Source organism: Hylobates moloch, unplaced genomic scaffold, assembly GCF_009828535.3.
Source record: "Hylobates moloch isolate HMO894 unplaced genomic scaffold, HMol_V3 SCAFFOLD_3, whole genome shotgun sequence".
NCBI classification, from domain to species: domain Eukaryota; kingdom Metazoa; phylum Chordata; class Mammalia; order Primates; family Hylobatidae; genus Hylobates; species Hylobates moloch.
This window is the reverse complement of record NW_026652278.1, coordinates 16,456,363-16,477,071: the sequence shown is the minus strand read 5'-3', so window position 1 is coordinate 16,477,071 and position 20,709 is coordinate 16,456,363. Positions and strand designations below refer to the sequence as shown.

At 40.5% G+C, this 20,709-nt stretch overlaps 1 protein-coding gene across 3 annotated transcripts in view; it reads right to left on the bottom strand.

Annotated features, from left to right (window-relative positions):
• SHTN1 (shootin 1) overlaps nucleotides 1-18,416 on the bottom strand; it is a 123,594-nt gene extending 105,178 nt beyond the window's left edge. The window contains exon 1 of one of the 3 annotated variants that reach the window (XM_032176815.2): nucleotides 18,229-18,416. In XM_032176815.2, coding sequence (XP_032032706.1) covers nucleotides 18,229-18,286 — 58 coding nt within the window. In that variant the 5' untranslated portion in view covers nucleotides 18,287-18,416. The remainder of the gene's footprint in view (nucleotides 1-18,228) is intronic. The other 2 variants (XM_058435975.1, XM_032176841.2) reach the window with 2 other exon arrangements.
• Between the last annotated feature and the right edge of the window lie 2,293 nt (nucleotides 18,417-20,709).

The window sequence follows — 20,709 nt, the reverse complement described above, 5'->3', positions numbered from 1 at the left end:
CAGCCTCCTGAGTAACTGGGATTACAGGCGCCCGCCACCACGCCCCGCTAATTTTGGCATTTTTAGTAGAGACGGGGTTTCACCATGTTGGTCAGGCTGGTCTTGAATTCCTGACCTCGTGATCCATCTTCCTCGGCCTCCTAAAGTGCTGGGATTACAGGTGTGAGCCACCGCGCTCGGTCTATTTTTTAAAAAGGAAAATAAGGTAGCCTCTATGAAACATGCCCAGAGCATTTTGTTCCTCTAAACAATGTCTGTCCTCAAGAGAAACTATCTTACCAGAGCCTAACAGACTTGGTGGAAGGCAAATACCCAACGCCAGCCCCCACTAGCCTTCTTGTCTCATCTAAGAGGTAAATAAAACAAACTGAGAAGAACTCATAAAGGTCACATCCTAGGGACACGGGGTCACTAAGAGCTAATCATAAAACTATGATCTAATCACAGAACTACAGAACACTTCCCTTCCTTCTATACGTTACCACCACCCTAACGTTTATACAACTTGATTCCTAATTGCCAAAACTTGGGAACAAACAAGACGTTCCTCAATAGGTGAATGGATAAACCAACTGTGGTACATCCAGACAACGGAACAGTATCCGGTGTTAAGAAGTAGTCGCTGTTAAGAAGTAGTAAGTGAACTATTAAGCCACAAAAAAAAGACAAGGAAAAAAACTGTATATTGCTAAGTGAAAAGAGTCAATCTAAAAAGGATACATACATATCATATGATTCCAATTATATGACATTCTAGAAAAGGCAAAACTACGGAGACAATAAAAAGATCAGTGGGAGGTCAGACGCAGTGGCTCACACCTGTAATCCCAGCACTTTGGGAGGCCGAGGTGGGCGGATCACGAGGTCAGGAGATCGAGACCATCCTGGCCAACATGGTGAAACCTCGTCTCTACTAAAAAAACAAAAATAAGCCAGGAGTGGTGGCATGTGCCTGTAGTTCCAGCTACTAGGGAGGCTGAGGCAGGAGAATCACTTGAACCAAGGAGGTGGAGGTTGCAGTGAGCCAAGATCGTGCCACTGCACTCCAACCTGGTGACAGCAAGACTCCGTCTCAAAAAAAAAAAAAAAATCAGTGGGTGCCAAGGATTTGTAGTTAAAAAGGAAGGGTTAAACAGGTAGAGTACATGACATTTTTAGAGCAGTGGTACTATTCTGTACTATAATGGTGAATACATGTGCTATATATTTGTCCAAACCCATAGAATGTACAAGACAAAAAGTGAGCCCTAATGTAAATTATGGATTTTAGTTAATAATAATATATCAATTCTGGCTCAACAATTCTAACAAATGTACCACATTAATTAAAGCAAGATGTTAATAATAGTCGAAATGAGAGTAGGAGAAGGTGAAGAAGTATGTGAATATTCTCTGTACTTTTGGCTCCATTTTCTGTAAATCTAAACTTCTAAAAAAAGTCTTATTTATTTAAAAAGCTAATAAACACACACACACACACACACACACACACAATCATACACAAATTTGTGCCATAGAGGATTTGAAATGGAATCAAGCCTAAAGGATCTTGATATAGTAGTACTCTTCATGATACCACAGAAAAATTTCAGAATTCATGGATGGGCTTATTTTACTTATTTTATTTTATATTTTTATTTTATTATTTTATATTTTCTTTTCTTTTACTTATTTTTTATTTTATATTTTATTTTATTTTACTTATATATTATTTATTTATTTTATTATTATTTTTGAGACAGGGTCTCACTCTGTCACCCAGGCTGGAGTGGAGTGACATGATTATAGCTCAATGTAACCTCAAACTCCTAGGCTCAAGCAATCCTTCTGCCTCAGTCTCTCCAGTTACAGATGCATACCACCCTGCCCAGCTGATCTTTTATTTTTATTTTTTGTAGGGAGGGGTTCTTGTTAGGTTGCCAAGGCTGGTTGTACTTGTGGCCTGAAATAATCCACCTACCTCAGCCTCCCAAAGCACTGGGATTATAGGCATGAACCATCATGCCTGGCCCAGAACTCATGTTTTAGTATTTAAAATGCTAAGCAGGCACGGTATGCAATCAATCAATCAATAAAAGCGTGTTCCTTCTACATCTGGAGGCAAAGCTTAGCTGTGCAACAGTCTTACATAATAAAATTTAAAGCACAACAAAGTTTAAAATACATATATTTTTTGGATCCCACAATTCCATTTTCAAGAATTTTTCCTGTACCCCAAAAATCCATAATTATTATGTCAATTAAAAAAAACGTATTTTTAAAATGAATTTTTCCTACAGCTACACTTAAAGATACATGTGTATAAGAATGTAAGCAGAATTATATTTAGTAAAGTTCACTTTTATGAGTTTCAGATTTACAGTAAAACTGCAAAGATACAGCAATATCTTACATTAGTATGGTGCATTTGCTAAAATTAATGGACCAATATTGATACACTGCTATGAACTAAAGTCCATATTTTATTCAGACTTCCTTAGTTTTTACATAATGACCTTTTCTAGGATCCCATCTGGGATACCACATTACATTTAGCTATTATATATACTGCAAAAAAAAAAACAAAAAAAAACGAATATTTCTCCTTAAAATATGAAGAACTGGGGAGAACTAAAGATAATTAGGATGCAGGGGAGCTCTCTACCTTTCCTGTTTGCCTAAAAGCAAGACAGAGAATTACAAAAACAAAAGGTCTTTCTATCCTCTCCCTCATTCCTGCCTAAAAACAGGATATAAACTCTCCTTTACAATCCATATCAGCTCAGCAATGGCACCAGAGGAATGTGCAAGCAGACTTTGCTCCATTAGCTTCCCCATACATTTACCTTCCCACATTTTCCCACCCTTGGAAGCCTGGGACTGCTTTCCTTTGTCCTATCACTTCACTAAAATGAAGTGTTCTTTGTTGAAGATGGTAACATAAACCAGAGTTTTAAACCACTACTTGGAGTTACTTTTTGGCCTCACGATGTGCATTGCATGTGTTAATAAACTTGCTATCTCTTGTTAATTTGTCTTTTGTTACAGGAGTCTGTCCCAATTACCAACTTATGAGGCTTGAGGAAAATATAATTTTTTCTCTCTTTCATTTTGGCATAGTTGGCAGGAAATTCTGGGCCACTTCACTCGCTTTGGGACCTGCAGACACAATCCTGGGAGAACAGAACAGGCAGAAGCTGGTAGGAAAAGGTAATTCTTACAAACGCAGCTCTCCCAAATCTCTACCTGTAGTGCCTGGTCAAGAGGGGAAGGTAAAAACTTTTCCTTGTTCCTTCCTTTCCAAATTCAGATTGGCAGGAAAAAAACATTTGAAATTTGAAAAAGAGAAAATTCGTTCTTTGAATTTGTGACTCCTGTAGATTTGGTTTGGGTACATATTGATGACTGATCGATCTTTAGCCACCCAGAAAAGGCTTTTGTTTTTCTTGTCTTTTTTTTTTTTTGGTGTGGTTTGTCATAAAAAGGAAAATCGTCAGAAGATTCTCCTTTCACTTTGTTGTATGTTTTGTTTTGAGAGCTTGGCTTTTGGCAATAAGCAAGGTTTTTCTCCTTGCTTGTTCTCCCAGGGGGCACGAATTGTCAGATTTGTATCAGGCAGCAGCTATCCAGCTGGCTAGGAGTCTCAAACATGTTTGTCCAGCCATTCCAGCTCTCAAGGAACATTCTCTTAATTGTCTTAACATTCACTACCTTGTTAACAATGAGGGTCTTTGCTTTCTTAGGCTGTCGTTGGAAGAAACTGGATCTTGAAGGGAACTGCATCTTTTTCATCCTATCCTCTTTGGAACGTAATTCTTGCATCTATGGTTTTAAGCCATAAAGAGGCTTATTGTTAGCAAGCCCCCAAACACACCCCATGGGCAGCTTTTGTTTTTCTGTTTGTCTTAGTGACTCCTGTCTCTTTTTGTCTTTCCATCTCTTGGTGGCACACGGGTTATTGGGCCTTTCTTCCTTCTGTCTTTTGGGAGTGGTGCGGCTCTTGAAGGGCAGCATCTTCTACTCCCTCTTTGAAGAGGTTGGTTAAAGCCTTAAAGGGCTTCTTGGTTTTGGCCGGGTGCGGTGGCTCATGCCTGTAATCCCAGCACTTTGGGAGGCCGAGGCGGGTGGATCACGAGGTCAGGAAATCGAGACCATCCTGACTAACACGGTGAAACTCTGTCTCTACTAAAAATACAAAAAATTAGCCGGGCGCGGTGGCGGGCGCTTGTAGTCCCAGCTATTCTGGAGGCTGAGGCAGGAGAATGGCGGGAACCCGGGAGGCGGAGCTTGCAGTGAGCCGAGATCACGCCACTGTACTCCAGCCTGGGCGACAGAGCGAGGCTCCGTGTAAAAAAAAAAAAAAAAAAGAAGAAGGGGTTCTTGGTTTTAGTCTCATGCATGGTTGTAGTTTTGGTTTGGTCTTGAGTCACTTGTAATATATAACTTTGGTACAGAATTTTGGTTTACATGTGTTTCTTAGTCTATCTGTGTTGCTATAAATGAATACCTGAAGCTGGGTCATTTGTAAAGAAGTTTATTTGGCTCATGGTTCTGCAGGCTGTACAAGGAACATGGCGCCAGCATCTGTTTCTGTTGATGGCTTCAGGCTGCTTCCACCCCTGGCAGAAGGCAAAGGGGAACAAGCGTGTGGAGCGATCTTATGGTGAGAGAGGAAAGCAGGAAAGAAGGGAAAGGTGTTATGCACTTTTTAACAAGTAGCTCTCAGGGGAACTCTCAGGGAGGCTATAGTAGACAACCCTTCTAGCTTCATTACTTATTGCTACAAGGTACTAAAAAGTAGGCATTACTAGGAGGACAAAAGCACCAGGCCATTCATGAGGGATCCAGCCCCATGACCCAAACACCTCCCATTAAGGTCTCACCTCCAACATTAGGGAATCAAATTTCAACATGAGATTTTGGGGGACAAATATCCAAACTTCCAAACTATAGAAATTTGCCTGTTTCTTTCTCTCCTAAGCTAAAATGGAACTATGCATTCGGGGGGGGAAATGATTTATTAAAACACTGCAGGCTGGGCACTATGGCTCACGTCTGTAATCCCAGCACTTTGGGAGGCCAAGGCAGGCTGACTGCTTGAGATTAGGAGTTCAAGACCAGCCTGAGCAGCATGGTGAAACCCTGTCTCTACAAAAAATACCAATACTAGCCAGGCGTAGTGGCACACACCTGTAGTTCCAGCTACTCGGGAGGCTGAGGTGGGAGGATGGTTGGAGCTCGAGAGGTTAAGGCTGCAGTGCCTCATGATCATGCCACTGCACTCCAGCCTGGGTGACAGAGCGAGATGCTGTCTCAAAAAACAAACAAAATAAAACAAAACAAAAAAACAAATTCCAAAGACAAACAGCACTAAAGCTGAAAGGGAAATCTTTTTATTTCTATCTTAGTTGGAAATCTCCTCCCTGATAACACAAGTTAAAGATAATGCAATTAGATAAACAAGTCAGTCCATTGATATGCAGACTGCAACCCAAACTCTCTGAGGAATTAAAAACAACTCTCCTTGTCTTGCAAATTGTTTACAAAAATAGGATGTGCCTCTAAAAGCAATTCAAAGCCCACTTATTCTAACTAACCCCAAATCTCACCTATTCATTTCAGGATGCCAGCAAATGCTGTTCAACATCAGGACATTGAAATCAGTACTGTCCTGCACTTAAGAAGGAAAAGCTGAAATACTAATTACCCTAGGCCCCTAGTAGGCAAATAAGCCCCCCAAACTCTGTTTTTTGTGAAAATTTACATTACTTCTCTGTGCCTTTGAGATACACATTCCCTAACTAGTATTACCTGAGAAACTATCACTTTTAAAATGCAAACTTCTGGGAAACGATTCTTTGAGGGGAAAAAAAAAGAGGGGAAAGAGAAGCCAGGAATATATACTGTTTGTCCTGGAGGAAACCTGATAATGAGATGTTTTAAAGAATTTTATTTTTAAAGATCTCTATGGTCAGAAGTTGGCTTAATTGAAAGCTGTTATTCAGATTACAATGCATTTTTGAGGCCTCTTTGTTCTATTGGATCCAACTGTCATTTATAAATTAGTGAGTTTTATATTATTATACCTATCTCATGGCTGAACATTTTTTAAATGAAAGCTGTAATATCTTTTTTGTCTGTATTTTTTATGTATACATGTTTTCTTTTCTTCTTCTTTTTTTTTTTTTTTTTTGAGACAGAGTCTCGCTCTATTGCTCAGGCTGGAGTGCAGTGATCTCAGCTCACTGCAACCTCCGCCTCCCGGGTTCAAGCGATTCTCCTGCATCAGCCTCCCGAGTAGCTGGGACTACAGGCACGTGCCACCATGCCCGGCTAATTTTTTGTATTTTTGTAGAGACAGGGTTTCAGCGTGTTAGCCAGGATGGTCTCGATCTCCCGACCTCATGATCCGCCCACCTTGACCTCCTAAAGTGCTGGGATTACAGGGGTGAGCCACCATGCGCTGGCCTGTATACATGTTTTCATATATGTTGTAGGTTGTTTTTACATGGTATAAAATGCTTTCAAGAAATTTCACATTGGCTTAAAGATAGCAATGAGCGCTCATAAATTAAATTTACTTAAAACTCCAAAGATATAGAAACTAACCCAAATACTTTTCAGGTTCACATGACTTGGGCAAATAAGACTAGTTTAATAGTGTTAGTTTAGTAAAAACAACTATGTCTTCTGAGTTACAAGAAAAAAAAATACCATATATAATTAACTTTAGAGTTCTTGCTTGGGTAGTAACTGCCTAACATACACGTGCTGTAAAATGGATACGAGAAAAATAACCTGAGATGATGCCTAGCTTTGTCTGTCCCATAAAATTTTCCAAGCATACTTATTAAAATGAGTGAATTAAACAGATATAGCAGGATAAGAGTTTATACAGGTACTTTTAAAATAATATATTTTATAATATGTTTGCTTACAAAGGTTTTGCAATCTCTTTGGTTACCATATCCTTAGAGTTTTGTGAAATTAAATTAAATGATGAATATTCATTGAGTATATAGATCATTTTCAAGTAAGATAAAATGTTTAAACATTAATTGCTAAATATAAATTTAAGTTTATCTACTTTTGGCTTCTCACTGCAAAGAAACTAAAGATATCTGAGTCTGTTAGCAAGCTTTAAAAATTGTACTTTGAGGAAACACATATTTCTAAGATATTATGAAGTGGTATTAGTCTATGGAATGCTGGTTCAAAATTGCTAAGGATTAAAACTCTAATTAATACATGTAATTAAGGCTACTAGAAATAAAAGGAACAATTCTGTATGCAAAGTTTACAAGTAAAATAAGATATATTTTTGGTGAGAAAGTTATAAGCAAGATATGAGGATCTGCTTTTGTTGAGGAAAGGAGTGATTTTGTCTAAGTAGATGTTATTTAAAGGTTGAAAAATGAATGAAGAAATGATATAGAGAAAACTAAATGGATATAGAAAGTTGGGAAGAGAAGAGAGAGCAAGAGAAAGTCTTGTATGGTTAAACTAACAAAAGTTGAACTAATTTATTACGAGATGTAAAATGGAGCCTTGATATCTAAAGTATACTGATACAAAACTAAAATTTGGTCTTTTTTAAGAACAAGATTTTCCTATAGTATTGACAAGAGAAAATAAAAGATTTTTGTTCACCTTTTTAGTCAAGTAGAGACAGAGAGAGAAGGGGAAAAAGGGAAGGGGAAGAGGAGATTCTGTGTTTCATCAAGATGATTCCCTGTGCTTCACATTGTCTTTATTGGGTCTTTGATTACTTGAGAAAATTGAGTTAAAGAGTTAAGGTTTTTCTACAACTATATGTCTTCCTATTTGCTTTTGAAGCCTTTATCACTCTGATTAAATATTATTTCACAATCAGAATGACTATTATTTCACAGTGACCTGTGATCCTATTTTGATTGTTTTGAATCTTTTTTACAAACTTCCCAAAATCAAATTGTAAATGATGTCTTTTTTACCTTAAACTAACTTTAGGATTTCCAGAGGGCTCCCTGGAAGTCTGAAAGTGACATATTAAACCCACTAGGTTTATTCTGCATGCTAAATTATACACGAAACATTGTCAAATAACATGTAATGCTAACCTTTGAGTTATTATTTGTATGAATGTTACTGATGTGTTTCAAAAGTATGATATTCCCAGAAATCTAATATGCTACCTGTCATAATTCTGATTCTGTTAAATTGTTGTATCTCACAAACAACCAAATTTCCTTGTCAACTGCAATATTATCATAATGAACTCCCATCAGATCTTTAACCATGGCCATTTGAAGTCTTGTTGTCCACATTTATTATAACTGCTTTATTCTGATGCTCTTTCTAAAAGCTTTTTGCAAGCAATTATAATCCTAAAGTATTGAGTCTTCAAGGAGGTATATGGGAAGAACAAAAAGAACTCTGACCTATACAGATCTCTGGTAACTTTAAGGAAATACCAGTGGACTAGGTATGAACTCTGGAACTCTAAAGGAGAAACTGAACTCCTAAAATTGCTAACATCGAGCAAAATTAAGAATTAATTACATGGGACTAAAATGATGAGGGACTGTGATTTTTATGACTTTTTTGTTAGAAACACTACTGATTCTTTTATTTTCCAGATTTAGGAAAACATTTTCTTCCTTTGCGCTATCTATAGCTTAAGACAATTTGGTAAAGTATACTTTTGCAAACAGAATTGACACATTTACTTTTCTTCCTTACCTGATCCCTCCAAAATTTGGAAACTATTCATGAGTATTCTTATTTTTAGGATAATATAGGCATTTGCATAAGTTCAGTAGGAATCTGTTCTTCTTTTAATAGGACACAATTGAAAACACTGGTTATATTGCCAAAGTTTGATGAGAATGTCATATTTTCTGATATGACCGGTTTTCAGGAACTGAGGTCCCTAGAGGAACCTCAGTTTAATGGGGCCAATAAAGGCACCTTGGAAATACTGGCCTCGTACCTTGAATACATGGTTCAAATGGTTGCCTTATAGGTGGGTAAAGAATGTCACCTTCCTGACAGGCCCAGGAACATCAGGAATCTAGGGAAGAGAGCTATCTCTCCAAGACTACTATAGGCACAATCTGATGTTGAGTCCTAAACTTGGCTTCTTAGCCTAAGGAGGCATTTTTTTTAAGCCTAATCCGAGATTCTTTATGAAGAGTTCCAGCAAAGCAGATTTTAACAGGGCTTACATAGTCAATCACTATTCTTGCTGCATTTATGTAAATAATTAGGCCAAGTATAATAGACAAAAACTTCTTTTACAAATAAACTGGTCTTACTGATTCTCTTTGGTAGAAATTAGTGTGAGAGAGGAAAAATACTTTCAGAAAAATAATAGTTCAGAAACTACAGTTCACCCATTACTAGATTCTAGCCCTGTTCATTGTTTTTGAGATTTTATTATTTACCTGCAATCTGGAATGGATCCTAAATTCTTTTAGTTTTTTCTGATACCTGGCTGTGCGTCTCCAAACTAACATTTCCAATTTTTCTCCCACCCTTTGACCTGGAATCACTAAAATTAAAATTGGGCTTTCTCTGAAGCTATGCAAGCTAAAGCTGGACAACTTGATACAAACATCAGAGAAATCACCACAACAGCTTTTGTATAGACAACCTTTATGATATTTAAACTATAAACAAGGAAAATCTGTCAGATTGCAACTGCCTGCCCCACTCCAGCTGAAGACACTTTGAGCCTAAGATGTATAAATCCTCTCAACGAGCCTAAGATGTGTAAATCCTCTCAACTGGCTGCTCTCCAGACTCAGAAACTAATTTATAGACTGCTCTAAACATTAACCTTGCTTTTTCCTTTTTTTCCATAGAAATGTCTCTTATTAAGTATTTGTATGCTTACACCATATAAAAACCTAACATTAAAGAGATCACCCATAACACCACCTCTTGAAATAAAACATGACTGTTTACCTAAACTAACCTAGTCTCAGGACTAAGAGACTGACTCAATAAGATATGAGACAATACACTTAAATCTGTTCTTTTCTGCTGGTTCCAATCTGGTTTTCTTCCCCTTTGCCAATCACTTATCTCACAACCATACCTCTCCAAAGCTACCAGCCTAGCACATAATATGTGAGACTTTCTGAAAGTAAAGTTTCAAAGGGGAGAACTGAAGGAAACCAGGCTATCTCCCCAAAATATGAAACACCTTTGAGCTAAAGATAATTAGGATGCAGGAAACTACCCGCCTTCCCTCTGTCTGCCTAAAAGCAGGACACAGAATTACAAAGACAAGAGGTCTATCTTCTCCCCATTTCCCACCTAAAAACAAGATACTCATTCTCCTTTACAACCCATATCACCTCAGAGATGGTGGCAGAGAAATCTGCGAGTAGACTTTACCCCAGGAGTTTCCCCATAAACTCACCTTCCCACATTCTCCTGCCTTTGGAAGCCTGGAACTGCTTTCCTTTGTCCTAACACTTTTCTAAATGTATTGTTCTTTGTTGAAGACAGTATGTTTAGCCACTGCTTATTTTTCTCCCTTGCGATGTGAACTGCATGCATTAATAAACTTGCTTGTTCATATGTCTTTTGTAACAGGTATCTGTCCCAATTATGAACTTACAAGGTTTGAGGGAAAAATTAATTTTTCTACCCTTCAATCCTTAAGGCATCTCTTGACTATGACAGTTTCTCAGACTTTACTCATTTTTATGACCTTGACAGTTTGGAGAAGTGCTGATCAGGTATTTTGCAGAACGTCTCTCAATAGGGATTTGCTGATATTTTCCTCATGAGTCGACTGGCTTTATGGTGTTTTAGGGGAAGACCACAGAGGTAAAATGCCAATTCATCACATCACACTATCATGCTATCAACATGACTTATCATTGTTGATGGTGGCCTTGATCATCTAGCTGACATAGTGTTTGTCAGGTTTCTCCACTGTAAAGTTACTGGTTCCCGCTTTTGCATATTGTAGTCTTGGAAGGAATTCACTATGTGCTGCCCACACTTAAGAATCAAGGAGTTAGGGCCGGGCGCGGTGGCTCACACCTGTAATCCCAGCACTTTGGGAGGCTGAGGCAGGTGGATCACGAGGTCAGGAGACCGAAACCATCCTGGCTAACACAGTGAAACACTGTCTGTACTAAAAATACATAAAATTAGTCAGGCGTGGTGGTGGGTGCCTGTAGTCCCAGCTACTCAGGAGGCTGAGGCAGGAGAATGGCGTGAACCCAGGAGGCGGAGCTTGCAGTGAGCGGAGATCATGCCACTGCACTTCAGCCTGGGGGACAGAGCGAGACTGTCTCAAAAAAAAAAAAAAAAGAATCAGGGAGCTAAGATACACCACTTTGAGGGGGAACATCTACATAAATTATTTGGAATTGCTCTGCATGGGAGATTTGTCTTTAATCATTTATTTATATCAGTATCAACTCATGAATATTACTTCATACTTTGAATTATAATCCAATATTCTGTTGTTCAGAGTTCCGTCTTTGGACATTGGAAGTTCTTTCTGTTGGCTCTTGTGTCTCTGACAGACAGTAGTTTCCTCTTATCTACCGTTTCACTCTTCAGGGTTTCAGTTACCCATGGTCAACATGGTATGAAAATAGATGACTACAGTACCACAAGATATTCTGAGAGAGAGAGAGAGAGAGAGACCACATTCACATAACTCTTATTATGGTATATTGTTATAATTGTTCTATTTTATTATGAGTTTTTATTGTTAATCTCTTATTGTGCCTAATTTATAAATTAAATTTTATCACAGGTATGTATGCACAGGAAAAAACTTTGTATATATAGGGTTTGTTATTATCCATGATTTCAGGCAGCTACTGCAGGTGTTGAAACATAGCTTCCTCCATGGATAAGCGGGGACTACAGTATCTCCATCAATGTCAGCTTATCAGTTGGTGCATTTCCTTAGTTTCCGCACTACAAGATGCTCTAGGCTCATCTTGTTTATTTCCTGCCCCTTTCCTAAAATTAGCCATTTCTCCTAGGAACCCTGTTCCTTTTATTCGAGAATGGCATTAGAAGCCAAGTTCTGGGCTCTAAATGTGTTCATTGATACTGGTGCATGTAGGCTCTCTCAGCTGACAAAGCAAGAAAATATATGTATATACTAACATATATATATATTTATATGTGTAACCATCCATACCTGTATTAAGCTAAACATGAGTTCACACTCATGTATCCAACATGAATCCATTGCCAAAAGCATTTTCTTTTTAGAGAGATGGGGTCTCACTATGTTGCCCAGGCTGGTCTCAAACTCCTGGGCTCTAGGTATCCTCCTACCTCAGCCTCCCAAAGTGCTGGGATTATATGCGTGAGCCAACACAACCAGCCCAGAAGCATTATTTGTAATAGCAAAAACAAAGAAAGAAAGATAGAAATGTCCATCCAGAGGACACTAAATACATTGTGGTACGTCTGTACATTGGAACATTATTCAATCAATTTTTAATGATTTAATGCTACATGTACTAATAGAAAAAATTACATATTACATGATAAATACATATGCACATACAAACACATAATTTCTGGAAGGAAAGACGACAAAAGGTTAACAGTAGTTAACTTTGAGAAATGGGAATGGGGTCATAGCATGCATTGTCAATGTAGTGATTTCATCCTCAAGGAGACAAGAGAAAAGATCTTGGATATTACAATGGCTTACGGCCCTTCAAAGAGTCACAGTGCATAAAATGCCTAAAAAGTTTCCTTAGGAGAGTGATAATGAAATAAAGATTGAGAAACAATGGGTCAGATAGAATAGGTAATTGTACTTTTCACTTTACACACTTGTTTTCTATGAGCATGTGTTTATTTTTGCATTTATTTTAAAAAAGGTTCACAGCTGGGCGCAGTGACTCACACCTGTAATCCCAGCACTTTGGGAGGCCGAGGCGGGTGGATCACGAGGTCAGGAGTTCGAGACCAGCCTGACCAACATAGTGAAACCCCGTCTCTACTAAAAATACAAAAATTAGCCAGGTGTGGTGGCATATGCCTGTAGTCCCAGCTACTCGGGAGGCTGAGGTGGGAGAATTGCTTGAACCTGGGAGGCGGAGGTTGCAGTGAGCCGAGACCACGCCATTGCACTCCAGCATGGGTGACAGAGTGAGACTCTGTCTCAAATAAATAGATACATAATACATAAATAATATTAAGGAAATAGTGAAATTCTGACTAGAAGACATAGTTCCTTAGCCCATGCTGCATGTCCGTCTCATGGGGGGTTGCCAAACTGTTGTTCTTCAGCAACTGCTCCCTAACTTTCAGAGGAAAATGCATGTTGATAAGTACCTGGTGATTCAGATGTAGCTGGCCCTTGTACCACACTTTGAAAAATACTGATGTAAAACCAAGCTTGCACTTGAAAACAAGGCAACATTTAATTCCAAACAGCTTTCTACTGGCTGATCTCATATGCACCCAAGATTGTCAATGCTTCCGTCTTCCCAGACTGACATGGTCATTGTGGTAGGCAATAGTTTCAGACTGTTTGTCAAAATAATGCTCCAGTTATTTCCTGGCCTAGAAGCCAAGGGAATACTGGATGCATCTTTTAATTACTAACTTGCTCTAAGAATAAGCTTGACTAGATTTCCATGTGAACTTAAGTATCATCTCAATAATCTCGGGGAAAACAATACTAACTCTAAAGGTGAAAAGAGGTTTAAAATTGCTTTAAAACCAATTACCTCACCATAGGAAATCCATTTTAAATACTGTTAGTCCAAGAATTGCCCATTATTGGAGTGGTGGTGGTTGTTTTCCTCTTATGTCCTTATTATTAAATAGCCATCTCTCTTCAAAATTTCATCAACTTGGAAATGACATGGCATTACTATACCGAACAGTTTAGCAGACATGTGTTGTCTGTGTCTGCCCAGTCAGCATCCTCATGGTAGTGCACCCCATTCTGTTTTGGACTACTTCTCCAATCTTTGCAGGGGCTGCCAAATAAAGTATCCTGCCCTCCCATGGCCAAAGTATTTGAATACATGAGATTGGCCAAACTAAGCCAATCAGACACTCCTCCTGGAATTTACATGCCTAGCACTATCTCTAGACCAAGAACTCCTCACCAGCAGGGGCAAGGTCTTATTCAGCTCTATCTCTCTGATGCCTAGCACAGTGCCTGGCTATGAATATTCAATGCATGTGGGCTGAATGAATTATACAGAAAATCATGCACCTTAAACAAATGCTGAACTAAGTCTATCATTTTCCCACTGAATTCCGGAGGGGGAGCAAATTGTATGATGTTTTGTAAGGGAAATATCCACTTTAGTAGCTAGGAAATATGCCTCGGAAATAGTATCCAAAGTTGCCATTTCTCCGTGCATTAAAGATGTCAATCAGTCCAATAAAATAAAGCCCAAAAAAAGACAAAAGGAGAATTACCTCATTACCTCAACATCTGCTTGAACATAAGCAATCACACACTGGCTAATTTTTTTTAAAGGGACATAATATAACTTTCTAGAAAGACATAATATAGCTAATTATACCATTCACTAGGAGGGAACATAAAATGTTTTGAAGTAATTCAGAAGTGGGTGTGATTTATAAGACATAGAGCTTAGGGAATGGTAAGTATAAATTAGAGATTGTTCATATTATGACAGACTCCGTCATTACATTTCACAACTTTTGTCAAAAGCAACCTTATTCACACCACTAAAGGCTTCACGTTAGGGAAGGCTGCTGTCAGCTTTGTGGTTTGGAGTAGACAGGAATCTCCTTTCTGAACTCTCTCCTGGGGAACTGGTTCAAATTTTAGACTTAAAACTTACTAAGGCAGGGCGAAATGAAGAGAGATTGTTTAATGGGTTCAAACATAGTTACATACAAGGAGTAAGTTTTAACATTTTGATAGCAAAGTAGGGTGACTACAGGTAACAACAATGTATTGTATCTTTCAAAAGAGATAGAAGAGAGGACTTGAAATGTTCTCAACTCATTTGATAAATGATAAATACTGGAGGTAATGGATACCCCAAATACCCTGACTTGATCATTATGCATTCTAAGCATGTAACAAAATACCCCATGTCTTCTATAAATATGTGCAAGTCTCATGTATCAGTTTAAAAAAAACTCACTAACGAAAGACCCGTATGATGAAACCTAAATGGCCAATGGCCACGTAAAAAGATTTCAAACATCACTAATAACCAGAGCAATGCAAATCTTAAAAGGTAACATTTTGCCCATTAGATTGGCAAAAATTCAAAAACTTGTTCAGGCCATCAAATGAATAAAGATTGCTATTAGCCAGAGTTGACAAATGTGTGGGGAAATGGGTACTGCTGAAGGATATTTGAACTGGTATAATCATTTTGGAAGGCACTTTTGCAATGTCTAGCAAAAGTATATGTCCATGCCCTCTAATCCAACAATTCCATTTCTTCTAAGAATCTATCCTAGAATAAAAAAGTAATTGTACATTTATTCATATGATAACTTGAATAGTAACTATCTTCTCTTCTAGACAATTAATTTGGTGACAAGCACTGTCTAGTTTACTATTTACACCCCTAGTGCCTAGCACATGGACCTCACATATGGTGGTAGTTGATAAGTATTTGTTAAAGGAATGAATAAATATGTTTACCTCAGCATTATTAAGGGAAAATAACATATTTGATAAATAGTGGTTCTTCTTGCTCACATTAAATAGGGGTAGTGGAATTATCACTCAGAATATTAACATTGTGAGTAAAAAGGTAGTAACAGGTAGTCAAAATTACTATTTTCAAAAATTAACTATGTAACCATAAGCTTACAAATTTGATCATAGCATGTACTGTTAAATGCCCAAAGATCCAGTTACCTGTTCTTCCAAATCCCTAGCTTCCCAATTAGTTCTATAGGTCAAACAGTAACTGAACACCTTTGAAGTAAATTGTTTCCACAGTCTGTGATCCAATGACAAGCAAACTACCTGGTTTTGAAATGTATAAAAATCACACTGTGGGCTGAAAAAATCCCAACACCTTTGTAACTAGGCTCACTATCCCCAAAAGTGTACCTTTTAAGAAACACAACTTTGAATATCTAACTGTTCTATTACCTTTCATATGCACTTAATCAAGGAAATATATCCTCTAAAAATATCAATGCCAGGGATTTATTTTCCAATACAATGCAATAGGAGAAAGAGCCACAAATTTAGAAATCCTTTTTCTCAGGCCTCAAACCCAACACAGGAATGGAGAAATATGTTCCGAAATCAAATGTAAACAATTTGCAGATTATCTACATTGTTAATCGACCCTTGATTATATAAGAAATGAAAGGGGAAATTTTTTATTTTTATCATTATTTGAAAACTGACCATCCATAAGAAGATCTTATATCCACTGACAGATATTACCTATAATGAAAGCTCCACAAATCTAGAATATGAATCAAGTTTTAATGTTTTGGGTTGGGGGAAGGTGTTATTAAATATAAAATACCAGTCAGTAGAATCCAGTCCCTCGTTAAAACACTTGAGAAACTTCAGATAAAGACATTCTGTCCACCCACTAAATTCACTGATGCTTGCGACTTTATGACCTCAGGCTAATCTAGGATGCCAGGTAAAGGTGCTGGGAAGGCCAAACAGACTAACATTTATCCAGCACTTTCTAGATGCTGGATATCACAGAGGAATGTGTTATGTCCATTTCAGAGGTTAAATAATTTCCCTAAGGTCACACAGTAAACAGTAATGTTGAAATTTGTTTGCCAGAGTGTGGCTTCAGAGGAATCCGGGTGCACTTCCCAACGGTGTCTGTGGTTTTACGGAACAACAGGTAAGAGTACTGGACAGGACCTCAGAAAGTCCTCCAGTTTTGCCCTCGCCTTTAGTCAGGTCGGCCTTGATTGACCAGAAAATCCACGGAAGGAAAGAGACTCCTCCAAGTTCACAGAGCTGGGGAGCTGGGCCAAGAGAAGTGAAAGAGCTGGAACTAAATACCAGGTTTTGCCACAGAGCAGGGATCCTTCCATTACATGGTCATGTCAGCAAGACATTCAGAAAAGTACATGTTCCTACACATTTTTACGTCCTTTAAATCTGCATGGTTCCTCCCTTTATTTCCTTATTATTATTATTATTATTATTATTTTTGGAGATGGAGTTTCATTCTTGTTGCCCAGGCTGGAGTGCAATGGCGCCATCTTGGCTCACCGCAACCTCCGCCTCCTGGCAATTCTCCTGCCTCAGCCTCCCGAGTAGCTGGGATTACAGGCATGCGCCACCACGCCCGGCTAATTTTGTATTTTTAGTAGAGTTGGGGTTTCTCCATGTTGGTTAGGCTGGTCTCGAACTCCCGACCTTAGGTGATCCACCTGCCTCGGCCTCCCAAAGTGCTGAGATTACAGGCGTGAGCCACCTCACCCGGCTGGTTCCTCCCTTTCTTGACCTACATTCGCAGACCACCCTTTGGTCAGGGTAATAATGATAATTGTTTAAATGTGGCAGGTTAGCATTTGGTTGTTGATCTGGTTTGGTTCAGAAGTGTGGTAAATGATGAAAAAAATGACTGACTGAAGCAGCTCTTTATGAAAGGATAATCCCCAATTACCAAGCAGTACAGAAATGTGTGCGCATGGCCTGGCTCTCCTGCGCCCAGCGCCAACCCTGTTAATTCTGGAAGCTCAACACTGGCAGGATGTTGACCTTGCTGACTAATAAACTGCTAAAATTGAGAAGTGATTAAAAAAAAAAATTATGGCCTGAAAATCCCAGCTGTGCAAGGAAAGAGGAACTAGACCGAACCCAAACGAAAAGCTGGGAAGGGTGTGAAACAGCCCTACAGGCCACCCAGCGCCAACAAATGTGTAAGGGTGGGGCCAAGCTAGCTGAGCCGCCCAAAGCAGCCAAAATATCCTGCCCCACCCGCTTCTCCCGCAAGGAAGGTGGCACTGTGCAACCTCGTCCGCACTGAATCCTCGTCCCTTCCCCCAGCCCCCGATCGCCAGCAAACGCAACCGGCGGGCAGCGGGTCTCAAGCTGCGGGGCCTGACTCGCCCCGACACTCCGCGTTATCCTCGGTCCAGAGCTTTCCCAGGCGCGCCGGCCACGGAGGACGCTTCTCTGCGGGTGACGGAGCTACTGCGGTGACCACGGCGGCCGCCACGTCTCCCGCCCGGCTTCCACCTGCTCTGGCCCCAGCGCCCTGGGGCCGTCGCCGCCCACGGGCCGCGGCTGCCCACACCTGGCGCCCGCGTGCTGCCTACCTTGCTCCTTCAGACTGGTGATGAGCTGCAGCTGCTTCTCTTCGTCCGAGCTGTTCATTTTGGCGGGTGGGGCCGGGAATAAAAGGGAAAGAGGGAGCGGCGCGGGGCACGCAGGAGGAGGGGGAAGAAAAAGCAAGATGCCGGTGGCTTGCGGCTCCACTACCCGGAAGTTGGATCCGCTCCCGCTCCTCCTCCTCCTGGCGCGGAGCGCGCGAGTGAGATCATCCCCACGCACCTACTCGGCGGCTGCAGCCGCTTCACCTGCAGGCGGGGCGGGGCGGGCCCAGCAGTCCCGGGCAGGGGGTGGAGGGACGAGGGCGGGGCGGCAACCGCGATGCCAGCCTGTGGCGGCCGGAGCGGCAGGACGCGCTGGTGGGAGGGCGGCGGCCCTGTGTGGGGTCGCTCCGCACCCTTTTCTCCGCCTCCACCCCCCGGACTCAAGGACGCGGGTTCAGAGAAAACCGGCCGTGGGTTTGCAGCGTGTGGAAACTCCACTTGGGACGCTTCCCGAGGGTCGCCCCCCACGAACCACAGAGGTAGAGCGGGACGCAATGAGCCATGAACGCCTGGGCTTCTTCCCTAGTTTTCCCGCAGTGGACTCTGGGGGCGCGGTTGCTAAACCTAGCTGCCCACAGGGGCGGGCCTAGGGTCGTACATTTTGCACCTTGAAGAGCAGACAAGGATCGAATCAGGCCACTCAGCTACTTAAATGACCATGCCGTGAGTGAAGGAGGGCCCTGGCTAGGTTTCCCCCGTCGCACCAGGTTTGCCAGGTGGTCAGAATGTGGACCCGGCTGCACGTGGATGGTGGAGCCTGGAGGGCCCTTGCAGATCATCTGGTTGGTGGCGGGATGACCTTCCCTTTAGAGAGGCTGCCACTGCAGTCCGAATGCCGAAGGTCACGCAGCCCCCCGGCAGCAGAGGCTGGCAGTTAAGCCAAGCGTTTGTCCCACTTCACTGCCCTCTGAACTATTTGAACTCATGCCTGGGTTAGACCATGCCCAGGAGAGAAGTGGCAGGCCTGCATTGTTTCAAAGGTGCTTCTCCCCAACCTCTAGTTGCGAGCTAACCTTTGGTCAAGTCTCCTGCATCTTTGAACCTCATCTGAAGAATAGGAAGAATAGTGATACCTACTCTCCAGGAAGAGTTGTAAGGATTTAATAGAGGAAGATTAACAAAACACCAAGTCCAGAATTTATAATGCAGTTTTTTGTTGTTTTTGTTTTAATAAAGATTACAGGTCTGTGGCCGGGCACGGTGGCTCACGCCTGTAATCCCAGCACTTTGGGAGGCCGAGGCGGGCAGATCACGAGGTCAGGAGATCGAGACCATCCTAGCTAACACGGTGAAACCCCGTCTCTACTAAAAATAGAAAAAAATAGCCGGGCGTGGTGGCAGGCGCCTGTAGTCCCACCTACTCGGGAAGCTGAGGCAGGAGAATGGCGTGAACCCGGGAGGCGGAGCTTGCAGTGGGCCGAGATCGCGCCACTGCACTCCAGCCTGGGTGACAGAGTGAGACTCCGTCTCAAAAAAAAAAAAAAAAAAAAAAATTACAGGTCTGTGAGAAAGGGGTTGTGGTTGCTGACTATAAGCTGAAGGTTGCAGTTCTTTTACACTGATCATTAAGCATGGGAGATAAGTCCAAACTGAATTAGACTTACTGCACAGCTTGGTTTTTCTCACTACCTCTAAGCTCTTAGTTTGGGTACAGCAATAGCACAGTGCTGCTCATTCCTCAATTGCCGTTTTATGGAAGTGCCCAGCTCCATTTCTTGTGTTCATTTCTCCATGATAGTTGTAGAGTGAGGTTGAGATATGGGTAAATCCTGTAACTAGTATCTTTCTGATACTCACTACATGCTAACTAAAATTTTGAAAAATATGGTAGCACTGCTTTCTCTTTCTCTAAAATGGCAATATAGTACTTTAGCATGAGTGATTTAGGGGTAGAATGATCTAAAAGGGCAGCATAGTATTTTTTAATACAGTGTATTAAAATGTTTAAAGTTTAAAAATAATTTTGATATGTGATTGTATTATTCAGCCCTTTCCCTAGGTTTGCATAAGATAATTCAAGATAGTTGCAGATAGCTGCCATGAAGATCCCCAGGAGATAATAATAATTAAAAAAATCCGGGAGATTTGAATGAAAAATAATGGACATTTAGCTTTTGTCCAGCAGTCGGGAAACCTGTTAAACCTGATGAGTCATCCTGACTCATTCTCTCACACTCTACGAAATATAAGCAGAGCGCCCATTAAATATTTGGCTTAGTTCACAAAGTTCCATTTTTTTAAATGGCTGATTTGTCTACTCCAATTATACAGTAGTTAGATAGTATTTCTGGAGTTTAAGAATGAGTTAATTATCAAATCTATAATCAAACTTTTGGTTCCATACTAAATCTGCAGCCTCTTGCAATTAATCCCATTTATCGTCCTTAAAATTAGAAAAGGCTCCTGAGCTGGGATTCTGCCACT